Genomic DNA, 13789 nt, shown 5'->3' on the forward strand with positions numbered 1-13789 from the left:
GATCGGGGATGGACATTTTGGGTTCAATGGACTAAAGCTTTCCTCCTATGCATTTATTCTTCTTTTTCTTATGAAGACACAACTTTGAGAAATGGAATTTAATAGCATTTGGCAATAATGCTTAATCTGTAATAAAAAGAAGGTTATGGCAGAGAATAAACAAATAAACATTTAAAATTCTTTTCAAGGAGGGGGTGCAGGCATGCATAGTGGATTTTTTTTATTTTTATTTTTATTTTTTTATTGATGCATTAATCAGATCCTTCTAACTGTAGGCCAATCAACAATAGAAATTACCCAATCTACCTGGATTTTAATGTCTCTTCAGAGTTTTAATTTCTAAGTGAAACTGATTGCTCTTTAGTGCTTGGATGCTTAGTGAATGCAGTTACTTTTCCACATGGAATAACCTTGGTTATCTATATATAAATAAATTGGATAATTGGTATGCAAATTTTGATTCTCAGCATGGATCCCAATGATTTCCTTATATACTATAAGCAGTACACCTTTTGATTTTGTTTTACATCTCGCATTGATATCGAAGTCATTTCCTCGGCTTTTTCCATTTGAACATCAGTTGTTTATTGCAGTTTTTTTAATAAAGACAAACAAGTGTATTGTTGTCGTTTTCTAGCATTATAAGCAGACAACACATCTTCTGGAGGTTTTTCTTTAGTAAATATTAGATTCTTTCATGAAGTGAGGGTAATGGCTTGCATTTGAGATGGCACCTATGCTTGTTTATGTCCATTCTGTAAATGTCGAGTCACTTTGTATTGTTTAGTTCACAGTCAACAGTGTTGTTTCTGTCTGCCTTGTTTGCCCTTTTTTCTCCTTCCCTTTTATCTATGATTATTAACTGTGTTGCTGAAGTGCTTTCTAAGTATATATATATATATATATATTTATTATTATTATTATTTTTATTTTTTTATTATGTTCTTCTTTAGCTTTGTCTACTTGAATTTCTGATTGAGTGTTCTAATTTTGTGTCTTGTCATTGTTCCAGCAATTTCCAGTACTTTAGAGAAGGGTATTTTCATGCAATCTCAGTCTGTTGGCAATGTGTCATTGGAGGTATGGTGTTCCTGTCCTAAATTTTTATCTCCCATCTGCACTATTTGCATGGCACAATCATCCTTTTGATCTATTGCTCCCCTGCATTATATCTAGATTTAATTTCAGTGTTGAAGAAAGCTAAGCAGTACTCCATACAAAACAAATACAACTTTAATTTAAGCGAGGATACATCTTGCCTCACGAAAACAGATGGGAAAATCATTATCAACAAATGTTTTTCCTTTTAGGGAGTTTTTTATTTCTCAAGTAGTATTGACAAAGGCTTCTTGCTTCCATGCTATAGGCCAGCTGTGATTAATTGTTATCAGCTCACACACACGCACACACACCATTGTAGGGTGAGTACATTCACCTGTCAAAGCATATTTGCCGCTTTCTACTTTCTGATTGTTTATTACATATTTTAAAATATTTTCAGGGCATGTGAAGAGTATCTGCAACGTTGGCAAGGATACTTCCTAGATCTACACTATTCATAAGAAAATACGAGTTTGGAGAATACTTCAAATTGCAAAAAATATGGTTTTCCAGTGGTTCTTTCATCCCACATTAAACTTCAAATACTTCAAATTGCAAAAAATATGGTTTTCAAGTGGTTCTTTCATTCCACATTAAACTTCAGAATAGTAAAATATGTTTTTTTTATATGAAGATAATGTTGTATTTTTTTCAAGAAATAACCTCTTCTTCTAGGACACCTTCATGTTATACAAACTTTCCCTGCACACAATAATGGCTCCGAGCCATGGCCTTCATGGTATTATACTAAATTATGTTACGAATATAATTTTTATAAAAATAATATAAATATAAATATATAAATAATAATAAAGAATAGTTAATTAAATAATAATTAGTTAACAAAGAGTCATGTCCCTAAGGACATGACTGTTCATGAAAGAGTACCTGCCTAGGTATATAAGCAGGTCCTCATTTGTAACAATGAATCATCTCATATTTTTTATACATTTCTGTTGAAAATAGTAGCGAGAAAGTGATTCCTTGACTTGTGGCTTAATTCAAGAAGGTGAATTCGAGTTTCTTCTTTTTCATACTCGATTTCCTAAAAATTAGGATATTCCCTGTAAATTAGGATGAGTTCCTATAATTTACAAATCAGTCCCTAAAAAGAAGAGTTAGGCTGCAGTTAACTGATGTGTTGAAATTGAAGGTCAAGTTCTTGATTATCTAGTGTGAGTTAATTGAGGAAAAACACAAGTGATTGACTTGAAATAGGACGAGTTGCATTTGCAATTAACTCATGCTAACTCAATCAATCACAAAATCATTCCTTAATTAGAAAATTCACTAATTTTAGCCATCTGAATTGCTATAAAGAAGGAACAAAGGCACAATTGTATTCACTCTTGTATGCACCAGTTTTGTGTGTAAGCTTGTAAGTGAGCATGACAAGAAGAAGGCTTGTGCGAGTTGGTAGAAGGCAGTTTTCCCTTGGCTCATGCACTAGAATTTAGGAGCTAAAGGATCAGCTCTTGCGCAAGGAATTAGGGACTTGGTTCCTTGGGTTTGCGCTAGGAATTCAGAGCAGAGGAGGAGCAAGGGAAGAGGGCAGCATGATCAACATTCTTGCAAGGGTTTCATGCTTAGGATAAGTAGGGAGAAGGGTGTATTCTCCAAGTGAAACAATTGTATTTGTAAGAGATCAATTGCTCAGTTTCTATCAATAAACAAGCAGAGGGTTTTCCCAGTTGAGTTTCCTATAAAAATTCTGTATCTTGAATTGTGTGAATTGTATTTAATTCTGTTCCTATTCCGCTGCAAATTTGAAGTAGAGAAGTTTTGTGTTTTAGTGAAAAGAAACTAGTTTTTTAGTTTTTAGATTGTTCACTATAGCAGATCAAATTTTTGTGGATTTTCTACATGGTATCAGAGCGTGGGTCGGAATAAAGACCATCACAAGGTGATTGGCACATCAAAGTGCAATGAATCATAAGGAAAACATCATCTGAGGCAGACCGCAGATCAAGGAGCTCAGCGAAGGTGAAAGACATCTTTTTGGGGTGATTTCTTTGACTGCTAGTGAGCTGAGTTTGATCAGAAGTGCATGCCGAGTTGAAGGGAATTCTGGGAAACTTTTTGTGCGAGTTTCTTAGTGGTATACCTCTCCGAAATCAGGCTGAAATTTTGTGTAGTCTGGGCAAGAGGGCTGTGCCTTGTAACTTCAGATTGAGGAGGGCCGAAATTTCTAACAGTGGGCTAGAACCAACCCTAGAAATCAGCACATGAGAGGAGCTTGTAAGCAGAGGAGGACCTTAGCCTAAGGAGGGTTTTTGTGGGAGCAGGTAGATAGGGCTAAAGTGGACTGACATAAGCCCTAACCAAGCCAAGAACATACAATAGATGCTCAAGCCCAGAAAAGTATAAAAAGTTATGTAGCATGGTGTTTTCAAATTGATTTTGTTGCTAAGTGGACAAGGTCTTGTTGGATAATTTTGTGGGCAACTTAAGTACAGGTGGAGGGCTGTTAGTAGGTGCCTAATTGTGGCCAGAGAGCAGATCTTGTGAAGGACAACAAGAGTGCTAGCAATGGAAAAAATTTGAAGCTCAAGAGTCTGCAGACTTTGAAGGACTAAAGGAGCAGTGAAGTTGGCAACCTCCAAGCCCTAAGTACAATCTTTTGTGAAGGATTACACGCTGTTAGTGGGTAGGTTTTAGAGAGCTCTCGAGGGAAGGAGGATGGCTTACCAAGGGTTGAGAGCAGATCACTGTTTAGAGGGAGCATCAAACTTCATCTCTTGGAAAGGAAGGATTATGATAGTATTGGAGGATAATGGTGTGGGAGAATTCGTGAAGTAAGCTATCCTACCACCACATGATGCGCAACAATTGGCCCAACATAATAAGAATGATATCAAGGCAAGGAGGATCATTCTAGAAGGGGTCAAAGATCATATAGTGTCTCATATCCATGAGAAGAAGACAATGTATAAGATGTAAGATACAATCGTGAAGTTGTATTAGAGTACCAGTGATACTAGGAAGCTTTCTCTTAAGGAGAAGTTGAGAAGTGTTCAGATGAGCAAGGATGAGCTCATTGTCCATATTTGTCAAGGTTCACTCAGGTACAAGATGAATTAGGTGGGGTGGGCGTGGTTGTATTTGATCATGATCTTGTGAGTTTTTTCTTACTTGGACTTCACAAGTCATGGAAGGGTTCCAGGATGCTCTTAGTGGGAGAGAGAACTTCCCAAATTGGGAAAGGTTTTGGTCTAACTCCATACATGAAGAGATCTAGAGAGGAACCATAGAAGGAAGATCAATTATGAGTCATGACAGAGGATGAGGAGAACTGTGCCTTGACAGGCAAAGAGTAGCAAGGCCCAGGGCAAGAAGGTCCAAGGAGAGGTTGAGTCTAGTTAGAAGGGCAAGAAGAAGGATCTAAGCAAGATCAAGTGCTTCCATTGCGATGAGTTTGGGCACTATGCTTCTATGTGTCCTAATCAGAAGAAGGAGTCCAATAAGGATCATGTTGCTACATCAACGGAGGTAGATGCATTTTCTGCCCAGTTCGAGAAAGATTTTTCATTGATTGCTTGCATGGCAAGCTCAATAGAGAGCAATATATGGTATATTGATTTAGAAGCATCCTTCCACATGATCGGGAACAAGAAGGTTTTCAGCCACTTGAAGGAGAAGGACATGCAATTTTAGATTGAGCTAGGAGATAATGGTTAGTATGCAGCTAGAGGAGTTAGTATTGTTAGTTTTCATAGGGAGTCAAGTAATCCTCTTCATCTTGGAAATGTTCTCTATGTTCTAGGATTAAGACACAATCTTGTTTTGGTAGCTACCCTTGAGGACAAGGGATATGATATCATCTTCAGCAGAGGTAAGGCATACCTCCAACATTTAGCTTCTAGATGTAAGAAGCAAATAGGTGTGAGGGTGAAGAATCTCTACAAGTTGTAGGTAGAGACAAGTGTAGCCTTGAGCAGCAAGCCAGGGGGTACTTAGAGTAGAGAAGTGGTGGTTGAGTGAGATTAGGATAGAGCTCTCAAGATGGAGCCTCAACCGATATCTCAGTTTCATTCTAAGCTAGTTGGTAGTTAGGCCGACCAACAAGATGATCAGGACCATAGTCCAGGGTGAGTGGAGACAACCACTAAATCAGATACTCCCAATATAGGAGAGTTTGAGCCAAGTGGGTAGAGGATTTGGTTAAGGGAGATCAGAAGCCAATATAGGGAGATTTTGAGCCAAGTGGGTAGAGGATTTGGTTAAGGGAGATTAGAAGAGAGTTGAGTTTCCCGACATCAAGAAGCAAACACAAATGTACACAGGGTACATGGCACTTACGACTAAAGTGGTGGACTCACAGAGCATGGTGGGAAAGAACAGGTCTTCAAAGTAGGTTTTGTAGAAGAAAGCAGGGAAGTCTTTTAGTGCAGAGGGAGCAACTGCAGCAGCGAAGAACTTGGTAGTGTTGGAGACAGATCCAGGTGGATGAGGTTCTTCTAGGAACATCTTCCTTGCTAAGAGGGCATGTTGAAAATAGTAGCGAGAAAGTGATTCCTTGATTTGTGCCTTAATTCAAGGAGTCAAATTCGAGTTTCTTCTTTGTCATTCTTGATTTCCTAAAATTTAGGAGATTCCCTAAAATTTAGGACGAGTTCCTATAATTTAAGAATCAGTCCCTAAAACTAGGATGAATTAGGTTGCAGTTAACTGATGTGTTGAAATTAAAGGTTGAGTTCTTGATTTTCTAGTGAGTTAATTGAGGAAAAACACAAGTGATTGATTTTCAAGTGGTTGACTTGAAATAGGACGAGTTGCATGAGCAATTAACTCATGCTAACTCAATCAATCACAAAATCATTCCTTAATTAGAAAATTCACTAATTTTACCGATTCAAATTGCTATATACAAGGAACGAAGACACTATTGTATTCACCCTTATTTGCACCAGTTTTGTGTGTAAGCTTGTAAGTGAGCGTGGCAAGACGAAGGCTTGTGTGAGTTGGTAGAAGGCAATTTTCCCTTGGTTCATGCGCTAGAATTTAGGAGCTAAAGGATCAGCTCTTGCACAAGGAATTAGGGAGTTGGTTCCTTGGGTTTGCGTTAGGAATTCAGAGGAGAGGAGGAGCAAGGGAAGAGAGCAACATGATCAACATTCTTGCAAGGGTTTCATGCCTAGGATAAGAAGAGAGAGGGGTGTATTCTCCAAGTGAAACAATTGTATTTGTAAGAGATCAATTGCCCAATTTTTATCAATAAACAAGCAGAGGGTTTTCCCAGTTGGGTTCCCTATAAAAATTCTGTGTCTGAATTGTATTTATTTCTGTTCCTATTTCGTTGCAAATTTGAAGTAGAGAAATTCTGTGTTTTAGTGAAAAGAAACTAGTTTTTCAGTTTTTAGATTGTTCACTATAGTAGATCAAAATTTCGTGGATTTTCTACGATTTCTATATAAATATTATTGTCCTATCATGGATATTTAAATATATCAGATCCTTTGAGTATTATGTTGTGTTTATGAACTTTGTTCATAACATTGGTATTAGAGCTGTTCGATCCTTTAGCTGCTCAACTGTTACATAGAGCCAGTTTGATCCGACCTTTGGCCATCAAACTTTCGTCAACTTTGTTGCCGTCGTAATTTTAGCGTTTCACTACACAACTTTTGGAGTTTCTCCATTTTACCACGAGGCCTTTGGCCGTTTAAAAAAAAAAAAGAAAAAAAGAAAAAAATAGAGAGAGAGAAAAAAAGGGCTATATAAAAAAAAGTCAAAATATATTAAAAAAACGAGAATATATTTTAAGAAAAAAAAGAAGAGTATATATATTCATTAAAAGAATTGAAAAAAAAGGGGTCAGATAAAAATTAAAAAAAGAAGAAATGTGATATAACAAAATATTATTTAAAAAAACAAATAAAAACGAAATTCAAATCTTTTGATCTGTTTGGGCCACAATCGCATATCGCCCCGTCATCAACATTATGGCTGTCGGCGCAACATTTGCAGTTGTCGTTCAACAAACAACCACAGAAGAAGCAACCGCCACCATAGTCTCGGTCGGTCCGCTACAACTCAACTCTCCGCTACTACTTGTCTCATTTCCGCCAACGCTATGCTGCATTCAGTCATGACAATACATTATTCCACTTGGGCTAGTCAGTATTTTACCAGCGACTAATTCGAACAACCACTGAATTATGTTTACCCTATAGTCATCAAAACGAGTTTTGATAGCCGCACAACAATTTTGGGGAATAATCGCATCATTTGAAACAACTAAGTGTATTTTGTCTAATCACACAGTCACGTCCGTACAAACAATTTCCATGTGTCCATACAAATCCTGTTAATTTTAACATGTTCTTTGCTTAGGTTAGTTACTTCATGAGCCCATTCTTTATTCCATTAGCAATCATATTAATCATTGAATTATAACAGTAACTGATGAAAGACCATTCAACATTAATGTAGAAGACAAGCCAAGACAAGAGAACACAGTAATTGGCATAAGCCAGGGAAAAACCCCAAGATGGGGAAGACCCTAGATCAATTCTTCTTATTATTCAATTGTTTAGCAGAGAGAGAGAGTACATCAATTCAAAGTCAAAATTGACTTGGCAAACTCTGACCTTAGGTAAATAGATGGCCTGTTTACAGTTGCAATTCTAGAGCAGTCACATAATGTCCTCTGAAGCTGGTGACATATGCTGTTGCTGCCCAAGGGTTCTATGCAAACTTCTGAGCTTTAGTTAGGGCATTGCAGTGACCCTAATTCAGCTCCAAGACGCTGTGATTCTTTGTTCAAACTAACAACCCTTCAACGCTGCCTTCCTGCACTATGTAGGCCTTGGAACCATCACAAGTCACTCCATAATGAACAGATATGTTACAATATTGTATGCAGCCTACCTAGGGTGTGAAAACACCTTGATTCAACCTTCGCTACCTCTGAACATCAACGACTTGCTGTAGGTTGACTGCGGCTAGGGTAAACACTCCCAAATAAGGTTTCTTGGCTCTCATAATAGTTCCCAACAGTGATGCTATAGAAGCTCAACCCTGCATCCCACTAAACGGAGATGATAGATCATAAAAACAAACATACAAACACACCCAACTCACCTCTGCTCCTGCGTCCTGATCTGGCCAGGAGTCCTCTGCCCTAAATCATCTTAAATCAACCTGAAACACCTCCTCGCTGACCCAGGTAGCTGCTGCCTTTCTCTGCTAGACTTCCCCACCTAAGAGGAAGACAACCTCCTCCCCAAACTCGTACTAGCTGCCTCCTTGCCCTAGCCTCAGATCCGCTGCCCTATTTTAGATATAGGTGCTCATAGGATGTCCTCTAAATGAGGTTGGAGGACACCTATATATACAAATAGACATGATATTTGTGGAGGTAAATTCAAATTTCAAATTTTCAATTTTCCCTCCTTAATAAGGTCATGACTTGTAGAATTTATTTTAGGTGAATAAGTATTTTCCCTTATCCAAATATGGTGATCTGAACGTCGATTTTGGACCTCTCGAAAATAGTAATTCAATGCCACAATAATCTTCCTCAAAGGAGTAGACCAAAGTGGAATTTGGCCCTAGATGCCAATTTTAACAAATCCACATGGTAATCTCATAATATTAAATTTTAATGAAGGGGTTTATTAAAATAGGGTTACAAGGAACTATTCTACATAGCATACTCAACTCGAAAACCATCCAAGATATCAAATTGGTCCTACATCTATTAAAATCGTAACCTTACGCTATTTTTCGTACAACCTCTCCGATATTTCAAAGTCCCTACTCATAAAAGAAGTTTGTATCCTAAAATAGGATGACTACTATATTACTATAAACCAATGTTTTAAAACTTCTACTCAGGTTTAGAACCGGCCGAGGGTCGACTCCGACTCGATATCGACTTAACTGGTTTGATTTCAATGACTCTGTTGTTGTAAAAAATACATTAAATATATTTATTTTTTATTTTTTATTTTTTTTTATGAAAAAACATAATTTTAAAAATTTTCATTCATGTTTCCAAACACAAAGCATTAGAATATAGAGAAGACAATATATGATCAAAGTAGGCTCATGAATATATCCATTATATCAAAATGGCACCCAGTGTACTGTCCAATACATACATGATAGAGAGATCAGAACAAAAACACATAACCAAGGAGGGTCTAAATGACCTCTATAATAAAACGAAAACATCACTAGTCACTACACTACTAGCTACTTCTAGAGAAGCCAACATCATTTGGCTCGGATTCTGAATCAGAGTCAGACATGGAAACCCATGGCTCCTCCTCCTCATCACAATCTCCAATTGCAACTGTAGAAGTTGTAGCACTAGCAGGCACAATAAAGGTGGTTGGGTAGCTTTTATAGGCTTGGGAGAGGTTAAATGGACAAGCAAAAAACCTAAAACAAAAAAAAAACAAGTTGGAGTCCGCTTTCCCTCCAAATTCCGCCGCTGCCGATTTAAGTTGGACTCGGTCAAGCAAACTGGTCTATTACTGAATCGACTGAGTCGGTGATCGATTCGGCCGGTTTGGTAACAGACCGGCCTTTGAATTGGTTTTTGTACTGACCCGACTCGAGCAAGGGTCCAACTTGGTCGGCTCGACCGATTTTTAAAACACTGCTATAAACCATATCTTATAAGCCAAAAAATAATTAATTTAAGAGCTTACATTAAAGTGAGGCTATGTCAAAGTGTAAAGGTTATATACAAGTTAAAAATAAATAGAAAGGAAAATAAGATATTTAAGCTTACAAAAAAAGTCAATTGAGATAATATGTAAATATTCTTTCTTAAATTACAAAAGGCGTACACAAGGTTGCCCAAGCCCAAGCCCGAAAAGCTAAGAGTTGAAATTTGTTATATAAGATATATCAAAATTTTATAAGGCGAAACCTTAAAGATAAATTGTAGCCATTGAAGTAATTATAAGTTTATAAAGGGAGTTATAAGGTTCAAGCATTTTCTAGAAAGGGTTTGTAATTAGGAAAAAAATATTATTATAAAAAATTACAAAGGGTTATCACTAACCCTAAGTTCATCTAAAAAAAATGTTTAATTCGAAAACGAATGAAGAAACTATGGATTCCATACATAATTCTATGTTTTGGATTAGATGTCTGCCTTTTCCAACATAATTTGAGTATTCGTTGGTATTTACAAATCGCACAATCTTTTGACCAGTGTGTCAAATATTGTTTACTTTGGAAAAATCTCAAGGTAGTCTACATACACAAATTAAAAGATTAAAATAACAACTTGTAGAACTTCAACAAAAAAATGAGGCATTGGAAAAGAAATATAAAGATCTCAAAGATCGGTTTTAAGAAGAATCAATAGAAAGTAACAAAGAAATTTGGTGTCCAAAGCACCATAGTAAAAAATTACTTGCGAAGGTTAACAAAGCAAAAATCAGAACAAGAAAAAGAATGTTTAGAGAGGAAATTCAATGAGAGTCTATCAGAGAAGGAAGAAGAAAATTTGCGCTTAAAAGACCTTAATCAGAGGTTATTAAAACAGATCAAATGTTTAAAAGATGAAAAGGTTGAACGTCAAAACTCTGAAAATAAGGTTGATGAATCAGAAACTAAAGAACTTTTACGTCTCAGAAATCACAATTAAAATCTATTTTCTCAAATTAAGAAACTTAAAAATGATAAGAAATCATTGAAAACCAAACTAGAATAAGTTATCACGAAGGATGTTTTTCAGATGTAATAGTCGAAGTTGAAGAAAAAAAGAACGAATACTGATCTAGTCAATATCACAACTCAAGAAGATGAAAAACCAGTGGAGGTAAAAACATATTCAAATGTTGCAGTTCAAACGACGAAAATTTAAAGTGAAGATCCAATGTTTAACCAAGCAACTTCTGTATGTGAAGGAAATCAAATCACTAGAACTCCTTATTGACACCCAAATCACAAAAGAAGAAATCTCAACCAATCTGCAAATCCATATCACTTAGACCAAAAACAAGTGACTCACATTCTAAAGAATATCGATGTCACCATAATCCAACCTTGTGATAACAATTCATCTCGAGTTTCCAATAACTGCAAGATTCAACAGTTCGAAAATTTTGTTTATTACTTAGAGAATCCTATCATCTTGTATCATCGAAGATGACAACTTAAGAATTCTGAAAGATGCGAATAGATTACAAGACAAAGAAACAGATGACACACCTTGTCAACAATAAGCTTTGGGGACAAAGCTCAAAAAGAGGAAGACAATGTTATGAATATAATTTATATAAGAATAATATAAATACAAATATATAAATAATAATAAAAAGTAGTTAATTAAATAGTAATTAGTTAATGAAGGGGCATGTCCCTAAGGACATGACCGTTCATGAAAGGGCACTTGCCTAGGTATATAAGTGGGCCCTCATTTGTAACAATGAATCATCTCATATGTTTTATACATTTCTATATAAATATTATTGTCCTATCATGGATATTTAAATATATCAGATCTTCTGAGTGTTATGCTGCGTTTATGAACTTTGTTTGTAGCAAATTAACTGGGCCTATTGGCCAGTGGAGTTTGTTTTTGCATATGACTTATCCAGTTTGGCCTCAATTGTTGCAGTTGTGAACAGTGTTGCAGGAAGCGCCCTCCCCCCGATCCTAGGCCGGAATCGCGTCCCGTACGGAAGCGTTCCGGAAGCGCCAAAGGAAGCGCGATTTCTAATTTTTTATGCGCTTCCTGGTTTTTGAGAAGCGCCCGGAAGCGTACGCTTCACGAGCGCTTCCGAAAAAACCGCGCTGGCCAAGGAAAAAAACTTCTTTTTTTTAAAGTTAACTTAACTTAGCAATGAGGGGGTGGGTTAGGGTGAGGTTAGGGTGAGTTTAGGGTGAGGAATGAAAAGCATAAAGCTCCCATTCATTCCTCATTTTCTCACTTTGAGTTTATGAGAGTTGGAGAAGAGAAGAGAGGAGAGGAGAAGAGAAGAGAGGAAAGGAGAGGAGAAGAGAGGAGAGCTTGGAAGAGTGAAGAAGGAGGAGCTAGGAGAAGGAGGAGGAGCTTGGAGCAAGAGCTTGGAGGACTTCATCTACAAGAGCTAAAGAGGTAAGTTCAAACCCCAAACTCCCTTGTTTTTTTGAAAAAAAATTTGTATTTTTCTCCTCCCTCTCTTACTCTTTCCCATTGTTTCTACTTGCTCCTTTATTTACAGGTTGTCCACCACCTATATCCATATTCCAAGATGGTGTTCTTTTGGCTTCTATGTATCATTCCACTCTTGGTTTTAATGATGGCAAGGGTGAGGAATAGAAGGGAAGAGGAAGGGGATGAACTTGGTCCTAATAGTAGTGATCCAATGTATGATGAGGAGGAAGGGTTTGAAGAGGAAGGGGATGAACTTGAAGGGGACACTGAAGCACAAGATGGGAAAGGTACATCAACACCCTTGTGGAACTATGTGACCAAACTTGATGGGGGAAAGGGTGGTGGATCTTACAAATTTGTGTGCCCTCATGGTTGTCATGGAGGAAAACCATATTGTGGTTCATATACCCGTCTGAGGAGGCATCTTTGTGGGGTGCTGGACAGTGATGAAAAAAAGGGTTCTGTGGGGGTACAAATTTGCCCAAACATTTCAACTGAAGAAAGAAGAAAATACATCCAAATAGAGATGGCTGCACAACAAAAAAACAAGAAACAAAAAACTCATTCTGAATCAAGTGCAACCTCTAAATTTGGTAGTTGCCCATCTCCTCATGGTACTTCTGCAACCTCTTGAGGTAGAAGAACAATAGGGGATTTCCTTAATGTTGCTGGGAGGGATGATGTGGATGGAAAGATAGTCCGTTTTCTTTGTGCTTGCGGTGTACCATTCAATGTGCTTCGCTCTCCCTATTGGCATGACATGGTAAAGGCCATCAATGAAGCCCCAAAAGGATACAAGGCCCCCAACTATGAGAAAGCTAGAACAGTGTTATTAGAAAGAGAAAAAGCTAAGGTTCAAAGAGCTTTGACACGTTTTACACATGAGTCGGTGGATTTTGGGGTATCCATTGTATCAGATGGGTGGACAAATATTAGAAACCAACATTTGATAAATGTTCTTGGTGTTTCTTCTAGTGGTGCAGTATTTATTGCATGTCATGACTCCTCCTCCATCAGTGCAACTGCACAAAACATTGCAGATCTCCTATTGAAATCAATCAAAGATGTTGGTTCGAATAATGTGGTTCAAGTGATCACAGATAATGCAGCAAATTGTAAGGCAGCAGGAAAAATTATTGAGCGTACTCATCCACACATCTTTTGGTCTGGGTGCCTGGTTCACACATTGAACCTTTTGATGCATGATATTGTGAAACACAAAGATTGTGGGTGGATTGCTGAGGTTTACAGGAAAGGGAAGCAGCTCATTAAATTCATCACAGGGCATACAAGGGTAAACTACTTCTATGGCACTTACTCCAAGTTGCAATTGCTTAAAATTGCAAAGACAAGATTTGCTAGTTATTACCTCACCTTTAGGCGGCTAGTGAGGGTGAGACAAGCTTTAACTAATCTGGTGTGTGCTGAAACATGGGATGAAATTAACACTGACACAGATGGTGCTAATGCAGTCAAGGACACTGTTCTTGACAGTTACTTTTGGTCACAAGTTAAATATGTTTTGCAATTCACCAAACCAATTTATTACATGATCAAGTTTGCAGATTGAGATCGACCAGTAAT

The 13789-nt window shown here is 37.3% G+C and overlaps 1 protein-coding gene across 1 annotated transcript in view; it reads left to right on the forward strand.

The window, feature by feature from the left end:
- The window catches only part of LOC149143929 (uncharacterized), a 221145-nt gene that overhangs the window by 44388 nt on the left and 162968 nt on the right, over positions 1-13789 (forward strand). Inside the window, exon 7 of the mRNA XM_089451980.1 lies at positions 1013-1080. Within this exon, the coding sequence (XP_089308106.1) occupies positions 1013-1080 (68 nt within the window). The remainder of the gene's footprint in view (positions 1-1012; positions 1081-13789) is intronic.

This window comes from Pinus tabuliformis, chromosome X (assembly GCF_031772625.1).
Source record: "Pinus tabuliformis cultivar Carrire ecotype Pingquan chromosome X, CPIR1, whole genome shotgun sequence".
Taxonomy (NCBI): domain Eukaryota; kingdom Viridiplantae; phylum Streptophyta; class Pinopsida; order Pinales; family Pinaceae; genus Pinus; species Pinus tabuliformis.